Raw genomic sequence first — 14787 nt, 5'->3', positions numbered from 1 at the left:
TACCCAGCAAGGAGAGTCACTCTCACTTTCACCTTGCTATCCTCAGAGTACAACCCCAAAACAATGCTATTAGGTGACAAAATTGTGCTCATTTGATGGAGCCAAATCATGACTCAACCAGAAATAGAATAATTTGGCCAGTGCAGTTTTATTACAGTCATCAGTTTTCCAGATTTGTATTTTACGTACTACCATAAGCTAAAATTTTATAATTGGAGATTGGGTGAGGCTTATGTCTACAGACGTATTTCCATTTTACATAATGAATGTATTTCATGCCATTGGTAAATGTAGCTCAACAAACATTCATTGCAGAACTGGCCTGTGCCAAGCCTGGAATGGATGTGTAGATGAGGACACTAGCTTGACTTACTGTCCCAAGGCGGGTGCACTATTATAAGAGAAAACGTTCTTTCCTAATCAGGCATGATTCAGGCATGATGTCCCCAAGGAACCCCTTTGATGCTGATGCTGCACATAATGAGACAGTGTGGGCAGAGGACTGAACGTGCTTTGGTCCCAGCAGTGGTCCAGTAACTCTCTAGTCTCGGGACTGAAAGCCCTGAGCATGAACACAACAGAGCAAAGGTCCCAGAGGACCTATAAATCAGAAGGAATTTTTCTGTACTGACTGAATGTAATGTACTGAATGAAAATAATAATCTCACAGGTTATTGTAAAACTTAAGACTAAAACTTTGCTTGCAAAGCTTTCAGAACAAGTGTTTGGCATTTGGTTAGTAGTTAATGAATCTTAGCTATTATGATTTGTTAGAGATATTGTAGGGGTGAAGAAATGCTAAAAGCTGTTTATCACAAATACTTTTGCCCTCATGGACTCATTCATTAAAAATACACCTTACTTTCATAGTTTAGAATGGTCTAAGTGAATTTAGAAGAGGTTGTTGATTGACATGACCTGTAAACTGGATGCTGAGTTGTCTCGTTGTTGTCTGTGGTGGTGGTGGTGGTAGATGTTTACTTTTGGGTTTGGATGGCGGGGCGTCACTGCAACGTAGGTCATCAGAAATAAACAACTGTGACCACCCTCCATTCATATGTCCCATCCTCTCATAGCAATAGTCAAAACTAATCAAACAACTTCTCTTAGATATGTTGCAGTTGCAGCTCACCTACACTTCAGGCTGTTACACCTACTTCTTCCTGCTCCTCATGAGTGCCGGACACTTGGCCATCATCGCCTCCTGTCTGCTCCGGAGAACAGCAGTCTGCGGCAATGCACGGAGTTCATGACAGATGGTGGTACAAAAAAGGAAAGTTGTCTCCAGTGTTTATTTTCCCTAACTGTGTCTCCTGAGGATCTAGCTGGGCTTTCTCTCTACATTTGGGTTCTTTCAGTTCACATGCGTAGTTTTCTATCTTGTCATTATTGTATAATGGTTTTTCAAACCACTGGGCAAACAGAAAACCTTAATCTGTAACAAAATGAATTCTGCCATTACTCAGGGGCAGGGTTGGGGGTGGTCCTTTAGCACCACTGTCTCCGTGATCTCCGTCAGCTCCTCCAGGACCTGAATGACCATGCCTTCTGAGTACAGACAGCATGCTGCTCTAGTCATGTCCCTTAGGGCCATTTAACCAGAACCACCTCGAAGCCTTCCATTTTACACACCCTGAATATAACATCTTTGCTACTTGAATACTGTACTTTGTTTTTCACATTAGGCACAATAAAAAAAATCACAAGTCTACATTTGTCTTTGTGTACTTTAATTAGATGAAATATAATGGAAAGTCAAGGGTAAGAAACAGCATGACACCTGAGCCATCAAATCCAGTGTTGGCTGTAATGATGATCAATACACCGCTCTAATTCTTTCCCTGAGATGGTGGTCATGCAGCTTTCTTTCGGGCACTGGCTCCAAGAGGAGCCACAGCCAATTGAAGGCACCCAGTTTATTTCTCTTGCAAAGATCACCAGATTCACACTCATTTGGTCCTGGACATTCTGATGGCATCAGTATAACATCTAGCACAACTTGCACTGTGTGTGCTCAGGTCTACACTAATGTTTCACAAGCACCGTGTTTTCTGGTCCTCACAATAACCCCATGAGACCTGTACTCACACCAAGAGGCATCGCCATAGAGGGGCTAAGCCCCTGAACTCTGAACTCCCACTGCCTGGGTTTGAATCCTGGGTCTAGTATTAGCATCTGTGTGACCTCAGGCAAACTATTTGAACTCTCTGTGCCATAACTTCCTCATCTGTAGAATGGAATTACAGCGCCCTGTCTCCTGGAGTTGTGTGGATTAGATGAGTTAATTATGCCTGGTACTTGCAAGTCCTCAACAGCATTAGCATCCACTGTTGGCACTTCTACTTTTGAATCATCTGTAATCTTATTTCCCCACAGAAAGTTTAGCCGTGTGCGGAATAGGGACTCTGAGTTTCTGGTAGGCATCAGGCAATCCCGTTACTACCCTGATAGCCCCTATAGGAGGTACAATTATAGTCCACAGTCTAGATATTGGAGAGATTCAGCTCTTAGATCAAGGTCACTATTTTATAAATAATAGTCAGTTAAAGCCAGGTCTCTCTGAACTCAGAGCCAGTATCTTCTTACCTACTATCAGGAGGCTTTCCTTTCAACCACTGTCAACTGGCAAAAGCAAAACAAAGCAAAACCTGCACAGCTTCTCTACTAAAGGCATCCTCCAAGGAGTAAGTGAGAATTCTCTTAAGGATTTGTGCCTGCATCTGTGTTTTCTCCTCATGTATATACTCTGTTATTATAATAATTGGTCACTTTCTTATCAACACTATGAAAATCCTTCTTTATTCTGTGACCCTGTGTCCTAGATTTGCAACCACTTTTTGGGGGTTGCTAATGAAATGAACTGAGAGCCTCCAGCAGAAGTATCCCATTGATGGTGCTCTCTGGGTGCCCCATTCTGACACCCTGGCTCCTGCCCTAGACTGGATGGGTTCGGAGGTCCTCAGAATCACCTGTGGAAGCCTCTGGTAGGTCCAGGTGCATTTCCAAGGTAGGAGGCAGGATATACATCCTTTGCCATCATGTGCTTTTCCACCACAGCATGACTGCCACGTGTTGTGGTGGGGGGAACACTGGCACAGAAGTAACACCTCACACCCCATAGTTAGAGCCTTGGCTCCTTGGTCTGCCTCTAACTAGCTGTGTGATTTGTTATTGATCATGTCACATTGTCTAAATTTACCCAGCTTACTTATCCAAGTTACTTTAGCTTCAATTAAAACAGGAAAATTTCCCTCCTTATTAGACTAAGAGCTGGTGGAGAGAACTGCCTCTTCACATGTCCACACCTCCTCTTCTTGCTCCTATGCTGTTCAGACAATTCAGCGGTCATAGGCCAACCTGTCACAGAATTTTTATGCTGGTAAGTCTTTTATACACTGACCTCCACCCACCCATAGGACTTCTGTGATTAAAGTCCACAGCACCTTGCTGGATAAATGAATACCAGAACAGGTTGAATCCACAGGTGTGCAATGGGAAACTAGGCAAAGATGTACACAATTCCACATGAAAACACTCATGTCTCAATGTCTTTATAGAGCTAGTGTCTCCATACACTTCTCAGCTGTAACAGAGGGAAACCTCGAGGCAACAATTCTCAAAATTTCCCCCTTATGAATTCTCTCTGCTGTTTTGGAATTCTTTCCCTCAAACACTTCATTTTGAAGACTTTCTGTCAATCAAGCAGGTCACAATTAAATAATATTTGATTTTCCCCTTTATATTAATCAAACTTGCATATAACTGCCAATTAGAAAATCTGAGTAATAAAAGATAACCAGAGAAGGTACTATACCAATGTAACACAATTCACCCGAAAGTCTAGAAACGTAACATTTTCATTAGCCGTGAAATTTTATCTGGGTAAATCCATGGACTCTGTCATGTTATCTTATTCCTTTTTTCACTTGTCTGCTTTCGTTTTTTTAGTTTGAATAACATCAAGTAACTATGACTTAGTGAGCATCAGGAATTCTGCTAGGAAGTTTGCATGCTTTATTTCTAATGCTCTTGCTGTAGCACATATGGGCATGACACTTATCTCACTGATGAGAAGACTGGGTCCCAGAGAGGCTAGGAAATACGCCTGAGATTAAACATGGAGTAGTGCCAGGTCCACATGACTCCAGGTCTGCCTGACTTAGCACCTGCTGCTCTACCCATTATTCCAGCGGCTCTTATTTTTGGAGCCTTTAAAAACCACTGAGGTCCAGTCTTCATCACAACAAACCATCAGACTTTAACAAACCTCCTCCAGTAATTCTAATGTGCACCAGGGTTGCATCCAGCAAGTAACTGAAATATCTCCTGAGCTCCAGCACTGCTGTCCCAGATCGCACGCAATGAGGAGCCATCACAGAGCCCATTACACAAGGGAGAACATGCTGCAGCCAGGAATGTGTTCAAACCATTCCACCCATCGATTTCCTAAGGAAACGAAGGATATGTACGAGCTTTTTATTCAAGGACATTCACTCACTGTAGCATCATTTATAGCAGCCCCAAGTTAACCCAAATTCCCAATAAGAAACTAAAAATTAAACTGAAAGATGTCATACGATTGCCTACTATACATCTTCAAAAACTGTAGATTGTTTAAAGAAGTGGATAATTAATCAGAAAAAGTTGTTGAGAAAATAATATGCATAGCATGACCCTGTAAATACTGGTAGATCATTAGACAACACCTCACATGGTTCAAAATTTTAAACACTCTAAAAAATGCATTAAGAGATCTTGCTTCAACCACTGTCTCTACCTCCTCGCTTCTTACAGGCCATACTTTTGTTTCTTGTGCATCCTTCCAGTTTTTATTTATGCAAATATGAGTGTACATATAAAGGTATATGCCTGTATATATATTCTCATTTCCTCCATTCTTACACAGAGGTGGTAAACGATATACATTATTCTGCACTTCTTTTTTCCCTTAAACATCCTAGAGCTCTTTCCATGTCAGTGTAGAGGGACACTTAAACAGCTGCATGATATTTCACTGTTGAATGTGCAACACTTTATACAATCAGTTCCCTGTGATATATCATTGGCTCATTTCCAATCTTTTGCTCTTAAAAAAATTGCAAAAATTATATTGGGCTAGCCCAGTGGTGTAGTGGTTAAATTCAGCACACGCCAGCTGAGCAGCCAGATTCAGTTCCCGGGCATGGACCGACACCACTCATCAGCCATGCTGTGGCAGCGACCTACATACAAAATAGAGGAGGACTGGCCAGAGATGTTAGCTCAGGGTGAATCTTCCTCAGCAAAAAAAAAAAAGAAGAAAAGAATAAAAAATGATAAAATTACAATGCTGTTTTCTGTCATTTTGAAAGTGCATTGGTCATTTTGATAAGTATTGCAAACTTGCCAACGATAGAGAGAGCACCATTAATTCCATCAGTGTCGGTGAGTGCCAAGAGTGTGTCTCAGGACTTTCTAATCTGACAGGTGAAAAATAGTCTCTCATCACAGTTGTAATTTGCTTTTCTCTTACTGTGAGTTAAAAGGAGCATCTTTTCATATATTGCAATCCTATATTTATTTTTCTGTGAAACGTTTATTTATGTCCTTTGATCATTTCTTCTACTGAGTAATAATACCAACAGGTATGACACTCACTGATATGTGTCTCTGTATTTCTGCAGTCATAGGCATAAAACAACACATTCAATATATGGTAAGAGGGTGAAAAAATGATAAGAGATTGTATATTTTTCTATTTTCTCTAACTAATCCTTTTAACATAAAAACATTTATACATTAAAAATAAACAATGTCTCATTTAAAATTGGGAAAACTTTTTTGTTTATTTCCTGACAGTCAGCTTCAGTTTCTGTGAAATATGTTCTTTTGGAAATCAACTAGAGATTCCCATTTGGAAATAAAATTAGACTCACATGATACAAGAATGGTTAAATTTAATTAGATCTACTCCTCGATCCCCATGAATCTGATCAGATTCTCTAGGCCCAATCCCTGGCCCTCTCCTTAGAGACCTGGAACTATATCTGTGTTGGGAAAGAGTAGAAGCAAAGAGGGGGAACTTGCAAATCACTGAGAGCTTTGCACAGCTGACTTCACTGCCAGGCACTACTAGGCAGTGTCTCCTGTGGCTTCCAACTTCTGAGCAACTTCCTTCCGCACTGGGCCTGGGCTGCCCTGAACGAGGCGGCACAGAGAGGGAGAGCACAGGTGGTGGAGGCGACAGCCTGGGTGGCAGGAGGGCGCTGGTGTGGCTGATGATGTGTTATTTTCTCAGGCTTCTTTTGTGTACATGCTCTGTCAAATGTGATTGATTCCAGGAAAATGCGCATGCTCAAACTGACCCCTACTGGTTGGGGTTGTGCAAGCAGTAGCTACGGTGTCATAAGATAAATTAAGGACAGTTAAACCACAACCAGCTTTGCTCACTTTCAAAACCTCACAGCTAATGGGAGAAAAATAACCATCTATACACACAAACAATTGCTATCAAACATACTCTTAGGCTGTGGTCGGGGGTTCCCTGCTTTTTATACACAGAGTTTACTCCAACTAGCTACAGTGTGAGTTGGGAATCTTATGCCCAGGACTGTTCAGATGCTGCATCTCAGTCCACTCTCATGACCATGCTCTGAAGGAAAGAGCAGACAGGACTCCTTGGAGCAAAGTGGGTACCCAGGATCATGGACTCAGTCTGTCTGTCCCAAGCAGAAGTAGAGCTTTATTGTTGAGATTGATGCTTTGGGCTTTCATAGTCTGACTTCACAGCACCTACAAATCATACAATCCATTCTTCTTATCTGTGATCTGAGAGCCAACTTCTGAGTGAGCCTTGGCTTCCTATGAGGATGGGCTGCATCCGCTGTTTGAGCCCAGCATGTCTGGAGGAGAGCTCTTTCCCAGGTTAAATTAATACACTGAGTGCTTAGATATCATCTTTGGGCTTGGTGTATATGCGACTCATGAGTCCTGGCTCTGCCACTTCCTCCCTGTGTGACCTTGGACAAGTTACTCACCCTTTCTCAAGCCACTTGCCTCAAGTGTAAATGGAGTAATAACAGGACCACATCTCATAAGACTGCGACCCTCACAGCACCAGGTAAGTTAGGATTTGTCAATAAAGACTGTCTGACATGTAGACATTCTGCCTAAGTCAACAATAATGAACTCATGCTCATTCTTTAGAAATTACAGACTCTGAGATATTTTTCATACTTCACAAATTTACACCTATGCAGAAAATGTTTAGAAATGTAACCTTAACAAAATGTGACGGATCAATTCATGTAAGTAGGACAAATCTGGCTGTATATTCACACTCATATTCTTTGACTTTTACTTGGAATCTACTCAAAGTAAATGTTCCATGTTTAACTACTTTGTTGTTACAGTTTCATTTTTCAAAAAGTTCCTTTAACAAAAGTAGTGCTCATAGTTGTACAAGTGTTTTTCACTGTCCTGATTTTCTTCAGCTTCTTTAGAACCTACATGGTAGGGAAGGGGGAGGGGAAATAGCATCCCATTCCATTAAAGAAAGAAACAATTTCTTCAAAATTACATCCTATGTGCATAACATTTTAAACAAGAGATGCATGTGCTTAATCCTCAACAGGTTTTGGTTAACAAAACTGTAATTGTTAATAAAGGTTTACTTTATTTCTTGTAGGAGGAAAGACTTTAAAATGGGATCTATCACTCACACTAATCTGTCACAATGGATTCACATAGGTACTTCTAAAAATATTCATATAGACCAAGAATTATTATCCACTGCTATTCTTCCTTCATCTCTTTGCTGACAAGCTTGCATATATTACATAAGTGCAAGTAATTTGAGATTTGGTACAGATAACGTAATCTACATCTTTTCAAGGTCACTGTATCCAGTGACCGAGACAGCTGTGAGGTCTTCCTAATACTGAGGCCAACGCCAAGTGGTCACTCGCATGCACTGTTGCCAGCGACCACTGCTACAGCCACTGAGGGCCAATGCCTTGAGAGCCTCACCTTATTCATGCATTTGATGCAGTCCTTCCACTTTGGAATTATTACCTTAGGATATGTCCCTGTGGAAATAATACCGGTTTTCCATTATGTAGGTTTTCCCTCTAAAAATAGGAAGGGAAAAATAGAAGGGAAAAAAAAGGAGCAGGGAGAAGACCGAGGCAGCAGTTCAGGGATGTGACCTCCTCACGCTCATAAGCAGCCTGCCTCCCGTGCTTTCCTCGTGTCAGATAACACACTTCAGGAGGGATGTGTTTTCTTATGAGAACGTCTGCCTGGATTACGGCAAAGAACAAACCTGGTACAGGAGAAAAATGGCTGAGGATCCTAAGAAAAGACTGTGTCCCACATCTTAACCTCATCAATGTCACATAGTTCAGGTTGTGTTTGTGGTGAAATAAATAGAGAAAGGTATGGTGGTTGGAAGGCTTCACTTTCCAGCCATTAAACTGCTGTAAACTGTAGAGACACTGGGGTGGTTTAACTGCCTTCTCACTTTGAAAGGAGTCTGAGGAAGACGGTCAGACCAAGTCTTCCTGTTTCTGGGCTAAATTTCCGCCTGTCAGGCTAATGGCATTGGAGCCACAATGAGCTGACATGTCTTGGAATCATTCGAAAGACCTAAATAACACCAAATTTTTAATTAAAACACAGTAATATGTTTACTTTACATAACATAAAAGTGAATGCTAGCAAGGCCTTCTGACTCTGTCTGGTCAAGTGAGGAGGTCAGTAATTCTCATTTTGAAAGGCAATTATAAAATGGACTAGATGAACAAAACTAACCATTTAGCACTCAGGAAATGACCACAGGCAGACAACAATCTGAGAAGTGCTTATGCTTGAAAAATTGCAGAATTCAGGCAACAACAGTGGTGTTCATGCCTGGAGGTGTTCCCATTCCTTTCTCACCTCCTAGTACCCAGATTAATGGGCATGAAGGTTCTTCCCATTTAGGGCAGTCCATGAGGACAGGCAGAAAAATCTCACAGTTGAAGGGAACTCATTTGATTTAGGGTTGGGAGTGATGTGGTGGTGAACTGACAAACTCAATGGTGTGCAAGAGGGAAGGGCCAGAGGCTCTGCAGGTTTGAAGTTGTGGTCGTGGCTGTAGCAAGTGTATGCTTGTTTGAAGCTGTGTGCATGCTTAGCATAGACCCAAAGACCCCGAGCTAGCCAAACGCTCCTGGTTATTTAACCTGCATACTTCTAATTTCAGATAGAAACAGCCTGTAACAAGATTTTGCATTCAAATGCAATGGCCCAATGAGGACAGAAATTAATCCCTGAATCGCAAACAGCCATGCAGTTTACTTAGGGCACAGGCCCCGGAGACTGGCAATCTTAGTTCAGATTCTTGCTGTGCTTTTTATTAGCTAGGCAATCACGTGGTAAGTTACTTTACCAACCTAAGCTTCTGTTTCATCTGCAAAATGGGGATCAGTAACACTTGCTGTAAGCTTGCAAGGAAGGAATGAATATGTACAATGTTTGACATTCAGTAAAGAGTATTCATCATTGTTTTAGGATCAATATTTCTGATATGACCTTGAAAAAAATTAGTCTTTAACAAAAAGCCATCAAGTCCAACTTAAAGGGCTACAAGAAATTTCTACTACCTTTTGAGGTCCACCACTATGAATTTAATGACTGCTCTTCAAGAAGATCTTTGCTTACTGGCTTGTGAGAGTTATACTCGAGGTTGTATAATCTTTCTGAAATTTTCTTCGTGGTCCCTTACATTTTACAGTTTAAAAATAAATCCTATATACATTCATTTCCACATAGATTGAATGGATGGTGACATGGGTTTTGGAATTTGTTCGACTTGGGTTTGAATCCAGGTTCCATGACCCACTTTGCAAGTGACCATGAGCAGGTGAAACTTTTTTAAGATTCCAATGATCTCATCTATAAAATGTGCTTGATTATGACTACTTTGAAGTATTATTATAAGAACTAAGTTGTTGGGTCCAGCCTGGTGGCATAGTGTTTAAGTTTGGTGCAGTCAGCTTCAGCAGCCCAGGTTTGTGGGTTTGGATCTCAGGTGTGGACCTACGCCGCTCGTCAGCCATTGCTATGGCAGTAACCCACATATAAAGGAGAGGAAGATTGCCACAGATGCTATCTCAGGGCTAACCTTCCTCAAGCAAAAAAACCCAAAACAAAACAAAACAGAAGATAAGTTGTTATAAGTATTAAATTGTACTTAAGTCTGTCTTAGATAGCTTTTATTTTTAAAAACAAACAACTTGGCACGTAGTGGATGATGAATCCAGGAATTGTTATTATTCCCACTTACAGAGACTTTCGCAAGGACACATCCTCCAAGTGGCAGTGTTTGGACTCGAGCTGTCATGCTGTCTTTTTCAAAACAATACATCCTCACAGAGTTACAAGGTCTCACATCAAACTTTCCAAAGTGTCCTTTTTGGCCACTCTGTCCTGAGATGGACCATCTCCCCTCAACTCACGGTATCAGATTACATCATTGGCTGCCCAGGGAGCTGGGCTCCCAGGCTGAGCCCATGACTGAACCATTCATGGGGAAAGGAACTCTGGAAGGCTGGCACCACGTGGAGTGGATCAGAACCTGCAGTTCCCTGAAGACCGCACGCACCTGGCAGCCACAGCGCCTGTGGGAAGAGCAGGCAGGATGCGAAGCTTTGGTTGAAGTTTCTGGGCTACATTCAGCTTCCCTGGAAACTGTGTCTGCCCAGCCCTGCCCCAGCACTGGTAGGAGATGCTGCTGCTGTCTGGGAAGCTTCAGGGCGGCACAGAGCAGCACAGCACAGGGACAGGAACTGGGCCCCTTTGTCCACCTAGTGTGGCTTCCCCTCTCCTCCACTCTCAACTTCTACTTTAGACCCATGTGATGAGGAATGACTTGTATTAGAGTTACTGCTTCCCATCCATGTCCCAGCCCAGACTGACTGTATGAAAACGTTGTTCACCGACAGCTTCTTTTAATCTTCTATGGAAAGAACACACACTGTATAACTCAGTTTCACTGACACTCTTATAAGAATCTTCCAAAACACACATATGATACTTTATCCCATAAATATATATTACATTCCCAGGCTTTGCTCGAAATGCTCTTGCCACAGAGGTATGGGCCCTCATGATGCTCCATTACCAACACTATGGACCTGCTTCACTGTGGTCACGAAAAGGGTATAGAGAGGAGAACCACCCATTCAGTGGTCAGGAAATTCTAATAATTCATGATAAACAGACTATTTCCCATATTGCTCCTAGATTACTCCTCACAGGCAGCTGAAACAGAAATATAAGCAATAGTCTGTATGCTATACCCTTCTCCCTGAGGCAGCAATGTTTTTGACAGCTGTTCTATCATCATTATAATAATGCTGATGTGTTGATATGTGACAGGAAAAATTACCAGGAGAAGGAAAAGTAAATTTACATCCTTGAGTTTGGATTCATTCTCGCATCATAGCAAGCTGACCAGACCCACTTCCTACATGCCACAGGCCCCCAGGAGACCAGAGAAGAGGAAGAGATGGAAAGAAAGGGAGAGAAGGAGGAGAGAGGTCAATATGAGAGAGAGAGAGGAATCTACAGAGACACAGAGGCACAGCAATTAGTAATAGAAACATAGAGCGAGAGAGATACCGAGCAGAGTGGGAGCAAGAGAAAAAGAGAGAGTGACTGAGACACTGGCATACAGAGATAAAAAGAGTTAGTGAGAGAGAGAATCATACACTGAGAAGGACAGATCTCTGTACCGAGAATGAGAGAGATATAATAGCAGAGAAATAAATAGAGACAAGAGAGGGACAGTGACAGAGACAGAGGGATAGAGAAATGGAAATAGAGAGATGCCGAGAGGGAGGAAAGACGGATAGAGAGAAAAAAAGAACAGAGCGTAGAGAGAGGCTTTGATATGAATACAGTAATAGAGAGGGCGAGAGAGAAGGGTAGACATACAGAGACAGAGATAGAGATGTAGGGAATGTTAGAATAAGAAAGAATTGGCAATAGAGGGAGAGAGAGAGAGTGACAGAGCCATAGAGATAAAGGATACATGTGGGCACATTGAATGTGATAGAGTTAGGAAGATAGATATACAGAAACAGAGGTAATTATTGATAGGAAGAGAGAAAGTTAGATGTATATATATATATTTATAAACACATTGTTACAAATTGTATATTGCTATATTGATACCTGTTTACTTACACGTATATGTATATATTTTGTCTTATGCATTATATAATTTCTAACTTTCTTGTTCTCTTTATATATAGTCTCTTTCTATGTACCTATATCTATCTATCTGTTTATTTACCTTAAGAAGGACCTGGCCAACAACTTCCAAAAAATTGCCCATGAAAACCCTATGTATAGCAGTGGAGCTTTGTGCGATATAGCGCTGGAGGGTGGGAGGATGGCACGAAAAGACTGGGTAGCGTTCTGCTCTGCTGACACAGGGTTGCTAGGAGTTGGAATTGACTCAATGGTACTAACAAGAAATCTATCTATCTATCTATCTATCTATCTTATTGGAAAATAAGGCTTTATATCAAACACTCTAAAACACAGTGGCTTAAAACAACAATCATTTATTAATCCTCACAAGCCAATTGACCGGCTAGGCTGTTCTGCTGACCTGGATCGGGCTCAGCTCATCTGGATTTGGTCACATTGGTCAGTTGATGGGTTGGCTGGGGGCTGGCTGGTCAAGGTGGCCTGGGCTGGAATGAATCAGCTCTGTTCCACGTGGTATTTCATCCTCGAGCAGGCCAGCCTGGACTTGTTCTCACGACAATGGTGGGGATCCAAGAGAGTGAGCAGAAGTGCATTAGGCCTCTTCAGGCCTAGAATCAGAACTGGATCCCCATAACTTTCTCCCAAGTTCAAAAACTGGGGAAATAAACTGCACTTCTTGATTGAGGAGCTGTGAATTCACGTTGCAAGGAGTGAGCTCCAGGCTGGAAAATTTGCACAAAGCACATTTGACCCTGTTTCTCTCATGGAATGCAACTATAACCCCTGTTCTGAGGTCTCTGAGCATGAAGAGAATCCTGGTGGCTTTTGTCCTCTCTTTATCCTCTCCCTGCTTGGCCCGGAAAGCAGACACAGTTGCAGGAAATGCACAGCAGAGAAAGTATGCTAAAGTCCCACTTATCTGGCCAGAGGACAGGAATGGGCGATCCCTGTGAATTGGAAAGTGTTGTAGAGATTGCAGAGAGGAGAGAGTTTGAGAAAGAAATCTCACACAATGGTGTTTGAACAAATGGGTTTACCCCCGCTGTGCAGACATAGATATGACCCTAAACATCCTACCATTGACTTCGCAAACTGATCTAGGGGTAAACCATGGCCCAGGTCCTAGACTGACCACTGGGTGGCGCTCACACAGGACAGATCTGAATAGCACCACAAAGGCTTTGAAAGCTGCATCGATTGGAACTACCCACCAACAGCAGGTGGGAATTTGCAACCCCTAACTAGGTCAATTGTCTACAAACAAAACACTCAATATCGCCCATAGTATGCAAACACTGCCTAGAGCCCCTAACACAACATTCAAAATGTGCAGAATACAACCAAAATTACTCAATATGTGGAGAACCAGGAAAATCTCAACATCTCACAATGGAAAAGCCAGTAACAGATGACAATCTTGGTTGGGATAACAGAGAATTTAAAGTAGCTGTTATGACCACGGGAGGAAATAGAAAGAGAGAGAGAGAGAGAGAGAGAAAGTAACACAGATAACAAAGATATAAGTAAAGAAATAGAAAAAGAAAGATAGACAGTAAAGATAGAGAGATACAGAGACAGAAATAGAGAGATACGGAGAAAGAGAAAGAAAGAAGAGTGATAAAGAGAAGTAGAGAAGGAGACAGAGCTGTAAAGGGACATAGAGAGAAAAGCACAGAGGGATGGAGAATAAAAAACAGAAAAAGAAAGAGTGTGGACCTAGCAATGGAGAGATGGAGGGCTATAAAGAGTGATGGAGACAGCAGAGGGGGGAGATAGAGACATCGAATGGTGGAGAGAGAGCCAGTGCAGGAGGCAGAGCTGTACAGCCATGGACGGTAGTTGTCTAGTCCAGGACATCATTAGGGCTGCGTGACGGTAATTTTCCAAGTTTAATATGTCTCCTGCATTTACTTGCTGTAATACTCCCCTAAAGAAGAACTTTCATTCATAAGCTCTGTCGTATCCTGAAGAAAAGTTTGTACAGAAAAGGCAAGGGAAATGTTTGATTCTTCTTTATTTCCCTTTTCAGAACAATGCGATGGTGCCATTGCAACCCCACAGTTGACATACTAATTTTGAGTCTCATCAGTGAGCCTGTGTGTTTTTATATATATGTGTGTCTTTAACATGCTTGCATAGGTCTTATTCTCTTTGTGCTCACATTGTCTTCTCTGTGCACAGTGAGAGACTCTGTGAGCTGGCTCCTGTGTCCTGTGATGTGACCTCAGTTGTCTCTCGTGGCTTCTTTGCTTTCAGGCGAGATGAGATGTCCTTGACCTTGTCCACCTCCTTCCCAGTCCTGGATTCAGCCATTTCATAATTGAGCCCTAGTCTTTCAGTGAAAAATGGTATTTGAAGCCACAGGACAGACGCTGGGAGAGCTCATTACTGCTAGATGGCTATTGGTTTCTAGTTTTTTCAGTAGATAGATAAAAACAATAAGTATTTTTTTTAGGAAAAAACAGATTTCAATTATAGATCATAGGGGTTTTATTAAAATTTCAAATTTTTAAATCTGCATTTCTAAAAATGTGGATTTAAATTTTC

At 41.8% G+C, this 14787-nt stretch overlaps 1 protein-coding gene across 1 annotated transcript in view; it reads left to right on the top strand.

Annotated features, from left to right (window-relative positions):
• Window positions 1–1645, top strand: part of LOC124243288 (uncharacterized) — a 34661-nt gene extending 33016 nt beyond the window's left edge. The window contains exon 6 of the mRNA XM_046668913.1: window positions 1111–1645. Coding sequence (XP_046524869.1) covers window positions 1111–1253 — 143 coding nt within the window. The 3' untranslated portion in view covers window positions 1254–1645. The remainder of the gene's footprint in view (window positions 1–1110) is intronic.
• The last annotated feature ends 13142 nt before the right edge of the window (window positions 1646–14787 follow it).

This window comes from Equus quagga, chromosome 8 (genome assembly GCF_021613505.1).
Source record: "Equus quagga isolate Etosha38 chromosome 8, UCLA_HA_Equagga_1.0, whole genome shotgun sequence".
NCBI classification, from domain to species: Eukaryota; Metazoa; Chordata; class Mammalia; order Perissodactyla; family Equidae; genus Equus; species Equus quagga.
This window is presented reverse-complemented; position numbering and strand designations above follow the sequence as displayed.